The 8743-nt window shown below is 43.5% G+C and overlaps 2 protein-coding genes across 3 annotated transcripts; both read right to left on the bottom strand.

Annotated features, from left to right (window-relative positions):
• Positions 1-3138: 3138 nt before the first annotated feature.
• Positions 3139-4771, bottom strand: LOC109731528 (uncharacterized). The gene is made up of 3 exons (XM_020290700.4): positions 4459-4771; positions 3910-3953; positions 3139-3715 (listed from the first exon to the last, which is right to left on the bottom strand). Exons 1-3 carry the CDS (start codon positions 4739-4741, stop codon positions 3491-3493), a joined length of 552 nt encoding a protein of 183 aa, XP_020146289.1. The 5' UTR covers positions 4742-4771; the 3' UTR covers positions 3139-3490.
• Positions 4772-5092: 321 nt separating this feature from the next.
• Positions 5093-7872, bottom strand: LOC109731552 (FAD-linked sulfhydryl oxidase ERV1). 2 transcript variants are annotated; one of them, XM_020290729.4, is made up of 6 exons: positions 7605-7872; positions 7443-7523; positions 7155-7202; positions 6491-6555; positions 5817-5894; positions 5093-5534 (listed from the first exon to the last, which is right to left on the bottom strand). In XM_020290729.4, exons 1-6 carry the CDS (start codon positions 7857-7859, stop codon positions 5420-5422), a joined length of 642 nt encoding a protein of 213 aa, XP_020146318.2. In that variant the 5' UTR covers positions 7860-7872; the 3' UTR covers positions 5093-5419. The 2 variants fall into 2 exon arrangements, with proteins under 2 accessions (XP_020146318.2, XP_020146315.1); XM_020290726.4 differs by having other exon boundaries at positions 7443-7526; positions 7605-7857.
• Positions 7873-8743: the final 871 nt, after the last annotated feature.

Here is an 8743-nt window from a genome sequence, read left to right as displayed (position 1 = left end):
AAGGAAAAAAGAGCTCACAGGTTTGCGCTATCAAAGCAGAGGAAGCATCCAGGGAAAGCAGAGAGAGGGAAGGCATGAGTATCGCTCAAGAGCACATGACTTAGCACTGACTACTGCGAAAAGAATAGGGGCTCAACTGGGCTAAACCCGGGCATGGCAGGCATAATTGTCTATCATGCCTATGCCTTTGCAGCAACGCAGCGTGACTCGGACGATTGCTCCCCGGCTTTCAGATAAGGAGCGAGCATCACACGGCGTGCGACGCGACAGCTAGGCAAGTGTGCGACCGCTTAATCCGCTTACGTCTCCATACAGAATTCAAATGGTCCCAAAACTGTTTGAATTGAGCCAAATTGTCTTTATCCATGAGTTGCAGCAAGCCATCATTCTTGCTCTGAGTGGCCAGTTGGCCTTGCTTGCACTTGTCATGTTCCATGCTTAGTGCAGAGGATCTGGGCATAAGTGCATTTGAATGTAACATCAGAGTGAGGTTTCAGTTTCACAAGCTTGGGATTCAGTGCTGCAATTTATTTTGATCGGCTGGTTCAATTCCTGGAAAGGAAATCTCCGTTCTTTAGGCTTCAGCATAACTTTGCTTGGATCGGGGAATGAAACGCTCAGAGAATGCTAAGATGCAGTTGCTTCAAATAAGGCTCATGAAAAGCAGCATTTTGGCTTGTTTTAGAATCTATTCTCGTTTGAGACTTGAGAATTTGTCAAAGTGGAATCCCACTTTCCTCTTTTAAAGCTCTCGTAAACGGACGGAGCGATGCAATCCTTGCCTTCCATGAGACAGATGCTTCTTCTTGGACCAAGAAAACAAAATAAGCATCCTTGTCATCTGTAATAAGCTTACCGGAGATATATTTGGTACTATTAGTTTCGAGCGTAACATATACACCATGGAGATCATCCACATATGCAGCAAGATGATGGTACTGATATTGGAATTATCGGCCATGAAGGATATGGATGGGCACATAAGATATAATACCAAAAAAAGAAGAAGAAAAGGAAACATAACAGTTTCGAAAATAAACGTGATAGTTGCAGCAGAATGTCATTTATCTAGAAGAATGATTCAGGAAACGTTGTGTCAGATGACAGAAGGGGATAGGTGCATGACTATTTCCAAAAGGTAAATTCAGATATACGCTACTTTGAAATGTCTGTTTCCGACTACGATAATCGTACCGCTGCGAACCGATGGTTTGGAAAAATGTCATCGCAAACTCAACATCTTCTGAACAACCTCTGTCACTGTATCTGTTGGGTCAGGAATACTGTTGAAAGAAACAACACCATCGGTTTTCGCTCCAAGTCTAACAATGCGTCACCATTAGCAGCTAAGGTGTCAGCAAAGGGCGATTTTTGTGATTGCTGAGTCTTAACACCGGTACTCAACCACAATTATTGTCCACTACAAAAGCTTGTGAGCTAGGCTGTTTGCACTAATAGCCTATCGCTGAAAGTAGGTCTCACTCAGACTCAAAGTGATAATAGTTGAAGGCTGTCGCCTGTCAGTGGAGAGGTAATTGAAGCTCACTGCCTATAGTAGATAAAAATGAGGATGCATGCATCATGCATGAGTAGTTTCTTGTAAAAAGATCCCTACTGGTGGATACATTGTGTATGTGGACTTTAACTAGAACTCTGTGATGGGATTATACCTTGAGGCAGAAGGAACATGCATGTCATGACTCATGAAGTCATGATAGTAATCAAGGTTGTTGCTAGTGTTGCTTGGTGATTAGGTCTCATGTCACTCTAGCTTATCCAAGTTGCTGATGACATATTGATTCTTTTCTCTGCGTGTGAATCAACATTGGTATTTTTTAATAAGATTATGAACAGGATGTGCCCTGGCAGGTAATGTGCATGTTTAGTTCTGCTTGCTTTTGATCTAGAGCACGCATTCTTAATATAACAGAACATGCCTTTGGCAACCAAGTTCATTTCAAGAAGATTTTTGTGGTCAAATTTACTTTTGACAAATATTAGTCCGCGAGACAAAAACAGTGACATGTATCATATAATAGATCATATGATATTGTGACATCTCTTTGTGTCAGTGGGACAGATGAACAAAGCTTGAAAGGAAGAGACCGGTATAAGGGGAACCATCAGTCAATCACCATTAGTTTGTTCTGCTTGTCTGAACTTAAGTTGAAAGCAATCCTGGAAATCCCAACAACCAGCTCTACAGAATTGATAGATTACATCAATAGATAAGCTAACATAATATGTCAGCATTATATCATATTTTACTAAAGAAGAAACCATGCTATATTCCTCCTCCTCCGATGTCGGCAAAATGACATTGTATGGTTTTGACAGGTGTAAATTTGATTTGACAAACTAAGTTTTGTTGCCAATTTTGCAGCTGCATGCTCACATCAACTAAACTGCAGCTTAACTGCACTATCACCAAGTCAAATATGCTATACAATTGAACACACGCCTGCAGGAAGTTGCCAAGACAGTACAGATAGGTAGCACGCTTTGTTTGCTGATTAACACATGATCCTTAGTTTCTAAGGCAAATTAAGAATAAAAGAATCAACATGTGCTCAATAGGATGTCACAGAATACATACAAGGGGTATGGTAACGGTAGGTGATTGTGCAAAATGTAATCAGGACATGTTTGTATATTTTTGACTATTGTATTCAGAAAAGTGTCTTTGGAAATGACATGGACTAACTAGCCATCCTTCTCATCATACCGACCAAAACTAGAGGGTACCATACTTAGAAAACCTTTATTGCAAGATTCTCAAATGTGAGAATACCCATACGAGAAACACTTAGAGCTTAAGTGTCAACTTCTATTAATTATGGAATCTGGTTTGACAATACCACCTTCAGTAGGTTGTCAAATCCATCATCTTTACAGATAGCTGGTGGAAGAAGTGGAAGAATAAACTTTTGGGGGAATGTTTGGGACAACAGAATTTCATAGGAAATAGTTCAATCTGGAACCCAGAAAAATTCTCGCGTTCCAAACCGGACCTACTAAGAGGCTTAGATTGGTGAATACACCTGTCCAATGATTCACGCTGGAAATAGATATTCCAATACTGATAGTTCTCTGAAAATTGGGTAACTGCTTCAACCAAGCACCAAGGTCGCACAAGAATTCAGTAAACAGTTCTGACTAATACATAGTTATGCTATAACATAACAATCACATTTACATATGACAACAGTACTGCAGCTTACCTAGGTGCCCCAGAATAGTGCTGGTACCTTATCTACTCTAGAAGTATGCCCTCAAGATTTGAGCAGTTGACTAATTGACCACCCACAAATACAACTAACACTGTCCCTCACCAAGTGGTTCCAAACACTGAGACATCAAAGAACATGCACCATCCAAGTACTTTGCGTAAACACACATACGACACACAACGGAACATCAGAGAAAACTTTGGACATATGGTGGTTCTCTAATCTTTCAAGTACCGCCTCTGGAGCATTTCAGTTTTCAGCTAAGCGACAGGAGAGGCAGCGGATTGAGCAGAACGCGCATCCTTCGGTTGACCAGGAGGCGGCGGGTACCGTGGCACATAAGGAAGAAGAGGAGTGCCATGCTCGATTGGAGCTGGCCTAATACTTGCCTTCGAGCTTGGACTTGGGTCAATAGGTTGGTAGTCATCAGCCTTCACATCTTGTAAGTTTCTAGTCTTCCTGTTGGTAACACCGTGTCCACTTTCCTGGGAAAGGTATACAAGGAACACAACTTAGGTATTCTTCCTTCAGAGTTTATAGAAGCTATAATGAAACAAAAACAAATTTTCATTATGAAAATTATGTGAAGTAGAGGGTATATGTGGTGTTTGTATATTATACTGATGTGTGAAGAAATGTAGTGTGCTTTTACAGGTTCTGTCTGTCAGAGAATGCACACCTTTAGTCTCCTGCCGTTTAGCTGAGCGGTTCCATAGTCCGGGTCTGCATTGGTTGCAGTTCAGATGTCAAGCCATAGGCCATATATTCCCTACTGAAACTAAGTAGCTGCTGAACCTACATAGTGAGAACCGAAGAAACCAGCACCAAACCATGCAAACGTAACGGAATCTAACAGTCTATTGGAGCTACGAAGATAACTTTGGGAACCTCGCTTAGTTTCCTACAAACATTTCCTTCAAGCTGTATGCAGTTGCAGAGAAGAGGACCCAATCGTCAAAAGAGAGGAGAAGACCCAAAATAAAAAGATATAACTATGAGATTTGCTTTATCATGTCGGACTGGCAGTTTCTTTCACCACCTCGCATCCAAGATCTTTTTAAAGATCGAACCAAGCACCAACACCGGACACTAGCTGCTAAAGCTATCTACACTTTTCTCTCTAAACCAAACGGGACAGAAGAAACAGAACGGGGTTCATCTGAACTACAAGTGACAAGAGGGCAAGAGAGAGAACAGCAAACAGAGGCAGTTTTCATTGCGTGCGTACCTGAGGCTGAGGACTTCACCGTGCTTCTGGCGCTAAACGAGGCCCCGAGGAGCAGGTTCCCTCCGACGAACGCCACGACGAGCAAAGCCAGCACGGAGCGGCGCTTCATCGCCATCGTCCTCTCCACCGCTTGCAAGGTCTCCAAGCTCAGAAGGTGAGACGGTTCAACTTCAGCACCGGCGTTGGTTCTTGTGGTTTGCTTCCTTGAGACCGTCTCCTGGCTGTAAGATAAAGACAGGCAGTGCATGCAATGCAACGGGTGATGCAACCTCCGCATGTGCATCACTCGTAGGTGTCAGCATGGGATTAAAGAAATGGCGCGATAACACGGCAGAATTTATGTCTCGGCAACACCGAGGAGGCAGGCGGTGCAGGAAAAATGGCCGGAAAAAGCGAGGAAGGTGGCCTCCATGCATTCCTCCGCCGGGCCTGCTTTGTCATTGACTGCCAAGCTCTTGCAGGTCTTGTTGCCTCTGAATATACTACTACTATATCAGTAGCGATCCACACATTTGCCGCCTCTTTTTCCCACAAATTATCCTATGCAATCTCATGAACAGAAACGTGTCCCATTTCCAGGGTTTTCGGTGATACAGATTGCACAGAAACCTGTAATGTTTGCCAGATAGGGGAGTTGAAAAAAGCATCAGGGTTCAGATTTCAGAAAGCAGTAAATCAGTGTAACTGATACAACTTCACCCAAAACCTTTACAGATCATAGGATATTTCATCACCGTAAAGATGGCGAAACTGTACTGTACAGGAGCGCGGCATCAAGGGGCAGGTTCAGATGACATATACTAGTATTACATTTGACAGGGATAGAGGATGGAGGAGGTAAACAATAATAATACACCGGTATTGTCCTGAATTATCTTTCCTTGTCCTCCTGGTATTGCCCATCCAATAGTGGTTCAAATTTGTTACTGGCGCGGAGATTTTATAAGGTTTCTGGGCAGTGTCATCGGTTCGGCATGATGTCGTTCGAGCCTTCTAGGTCGCACGCACGATCCGGGCAATCCAGCTTGCCCCACCGTGCATTTACTCTCTGGCAGGGAAATATTGTTTTTCCAAGGCTGCAAAACACAACCACAATATGCTCAGGTGAGCAGCTCACAAGAATGGTCCCGTCGGTGAACGGCCTAATATTCTGTAAAGTCATTATATGTTGTGATGAATGAGAACATCTGTTTATCGTAAAAGGGAACCAAAACGATATACTGCTTTGGTTCTCCTCTTTTTGACCTGCAGATGGTATCTTTCCAGTGACAACAGAAACACATTATAACTACAATTACCTTGATGGTTTTCCGAGGGACCACCGCGTAAACATTACAAAGTTGCTCGTATGGACTTACCTTCGATTAACCACATTGTGCACATAGCATAACCACTGGGAGAACTCAGCCTGGGATCCTGCCTGCACAGGATTTGCTCTGAAAATGGGATCATAATGAAGTCAGTTTAACATTGTTCCAAGAGAACAGCCTATTTGCCATTATGTCGACATAACACAAAAAGGTGATCGAGTAACAACAACTGGACAACCTGATCACATGGTTTGAACATATTACACCACAAGTCCACAACGATGAAGTGTTCTAATCTAAGCAAGTTTTCAAGAACCCAAATGGCCAGCAATTCACCTGAGCCACATATTAGCAATTGGTACACATAAATAGCCATTGAATCATCATGCTCAATTGTTATATCTATATGATCCTTGTCAGTTATCAGCTGGTTTCTGTGAAGAACCGAGCAGGTGTGGAAAGTTCAATCATAAAATGTTGCAGATTGTGCCAGACAAGTGCATGTATATAAATTAGGTAATCTGACACTATACGCATAGGTCATGTTGCAAAAGTAATAACTAATCATATAGCAGCAAAAGGTCAAAGAACAATTCCTTGATAACTATCAAATACCAACATTTCAGCAAGATATAAGCCTGTAGCGTACAAAGGCATCTCAAGCATCAAACCGCTTAAATGGAAACAATAATTTATCCAAGAGGCCGGAGAGCATTGCTTACTTCAAAACTTCCTTGAAGTGCTCAGCGCACTCTTTGCAAGGATAAATTCTAGAAAGTAAAGCCATCTGAATATGAAAACAGGCAGAAATGTTATCTTTGTACATGGACCCAAAAGACAAGCAAAAGTTAAAATGAGATGTGTGACAGGGAAATCTTCAGGAAGAGAGAAAACAAAAAATTGAACAAACTAATTTCTACTGATGTTCCAGATAGATTAAGTGGTAGTCAATAGTCGCTCGTATAACATGATAATAATTCAGAGTAATGATAAACCCAGTGGAAGACATACTTACTAAAACCGTGTAAGCTCAGAACTTATTAGAAATGGACAGAAGAGTTATCGGTAAGTCTATAATATCGCATGTCCCAGTAGTTTTGCCATAGCAATACTCAATCTGTGAAACTCGTTGTGCCTGAATTTTATCAAGTAACAGTCTCGCATCTATTTGAGTCAATAGAAGAATAAAACAAGCATTGCCTTCGACGAATCCGTTACAGGCTATCTTATCAAAGCATGTACAGATCTCAAGCTAAGCCTATATAAAAAAAAGCATACATCTTCCAAGATTTTAATTCCGCAAGATATGAAGATTATGCGATACAATACACCTATGCATCACCCCCAAATGTAAAGAAATGTAGGTGAGTTCCCTGTCCTGCTTACCAGCTCTTTCGCATCGCGTTTCTGCTGCCTGGTTGGTTCATCAGGAAACTGAAACACGGTTAAACAAAACAAAGTAAGCTGGCAGCAAATGGATTTAATGTGTCGATTGTTCGAACAACTCGTTGCCTTATCCACAAGCAAATTGATCAATAAACGCAAAATGCATAATAATCCATGGACCATCCACATTGACGACCCATGATATGTTGCTAAATGAACAAGACTAGTAGCTTCAGGCAATTGCTGAACATTGGTTTGCTACCGACAGAGCCAGTAAAGAGGGAGCACCTGCGCGGCGATGGTGTGGAGCAGCATCCACGTGGCCCGTCCAACCTCCTCCTTCGTCAGGGGCGCCACCTTCGTATCCATCTGCTGCGCATTCAGCCGAACACCTTAGGAGTAGCTCCTCCATACGGAGAAACGGAGAGGAAGCGGCGAGAGAGAGCTTGCCTTGAGGACCTCCGGCGGCGGGGGCGGGGCCAGGGGCGGGGGCGCGGGCGCAGGGGGGGAGAGGGAGAGGGAGAGGAGGGGGCGGAGGCGGTGGTCTTCGGGTGCGGTGTCGGGGGCGATGAGGAGGCGGCGGGAGAAGGCGGCGACGGTCTGGAACACGGGCCCCAGCGGGTTCGAGCCTGACGGTGCCATCGCGGCCGGAGGAGAGAGGGGAAGCTTCCACGCAGAAACGGTGTGGGGCGTAGCGTAATCCATGGATTTCGAGGGGAGCTTACGGTGGGCCGTGGACCATGGGCCTGGTTATCGTCAATTCCTGTGGATGAGTTGATTTTTTTTTTCAGTCTACACGCAAAATCATGGGCTTGCGGGAAGGTTATCGTCAATTCCAGGCTTCCGGTGTTGAGTTGATTTTGTTTTCAGTCTACACGCAAAATCACTAGTTAAGGGATATCTTGTGGATGTCACTTCGGATCAGAGTCCCAGCGCAACATGTGTCGCGTTGTCATGGGATGAGGGATTCTTTCGCCGCTCTCCGCATTCGACATATGTTGTAAGGAGAGGCGAGCGTGCGTGTTTCCCAGTTTTCGATTTTCATTTTCTTGGTTACCGCTTTCCCCTTTTTCATTTAAGTCCTTAAACATTTAGGTTTCTTAATATACCTTGTCGTCTGTTCCTTCATGTGTCTTCCTTCCCCCATCGTCGCCGCCGTCTGGCTTGTTTTCCGCCAGCGTTGTTCATACTCCCATGTCGCCGTTGCATCCTCCTATTATTGTTCCTCCACCCCGGCTCCTCGGCAGCCGCCACCTTCTCCCTTCCTTTGGGGTGACCATCTTCTCTGTTTTTCTTTTGAAGTGGACAATCTTCTCTATTGGTTCCCATACCGTTGTGTGTTGTGGTTAGTTTTTCGCCTCCCCAATTTCATCTTTTCACTTTCAAATTCCCATTATATTTCCAGGATAAGGAGTTTTATGGGGTAATATGGGTGGGGCTTTCAAGTTTCAGCTCTATCAAATGATAGCTTTCAACTTGATCATACACCATTACATGTTACGTGTCATTTTTTTGCATTTTTTGGGTTTGATTGCTATATTCAAGCCATTAAGTGTATTTATAGGCATTCAATGAAGGTTTGAACTACA

Source organism: Aegilops tauschii, chromosome 4 (genome assembly GCF_002575655.3).
Source record: "Aegilops tauschii subsp. strangulata cultivar AL8/78 chromosome 4, Aet v6.0, whole genome shotgun sequence".
In the NCBI taxonomy this organism is placed as follows: domain Eukaryota; kingdom Viridiplantae; phylum Streptophyta; class Magnoliopsida; order Poales; family Poaceae; genus Aegilops; species Aegilops tauschii.
This window is presented reverse-complemented; position numbering and strand designations above follow the sequence as displayed.

Bases quoted from the DNA above. Each gene is read 5' to 3' on its own strand.
- LOC109731528 (XM_020290700.4), bottom strand. From the start codon at position 4,741: ATGCACATGCGGAGGTTGCATCACCCGTTGCATTGCATGCACTGCCTG. The intron at 3,954-4,458 runs GTACGCACGCAA...CAACCAATGCAG, and splicing joins GGTGAAGTCCTCAGCCTCAG to ACCCGGACTATGGAACCGCT. The intron at 3,716-3,909 runs GTGTGCATTCTC...TACCTTTCCCAG, and splicing joins TAAACGGCAGGAGACTAAAG to GAAAGTGGACACGGTGTTAC.
- LOC109731552 (XM_020290729.4), bottom strand. From the start codon at position 7,859: ATGGATTACGCTACGCCCCACACCGTTTCTGCGTGGAAGCTTCCCCTC. The intron at 7,524-7,604 runs GCAAGCTCTCTC...AATGCGCAGCAG, and splicing joins CGCCGCCGGAGGTCCTCAAG to ATGGATACGAAGGTGGCGCC. The intron at 5,535-5,816 runs GTAAGTCCATAC...TGTGTTTTGCAG, and splicing joins CACAATGTGGTTAATCGAAG to CCTTGGAAAAACAATATTTC.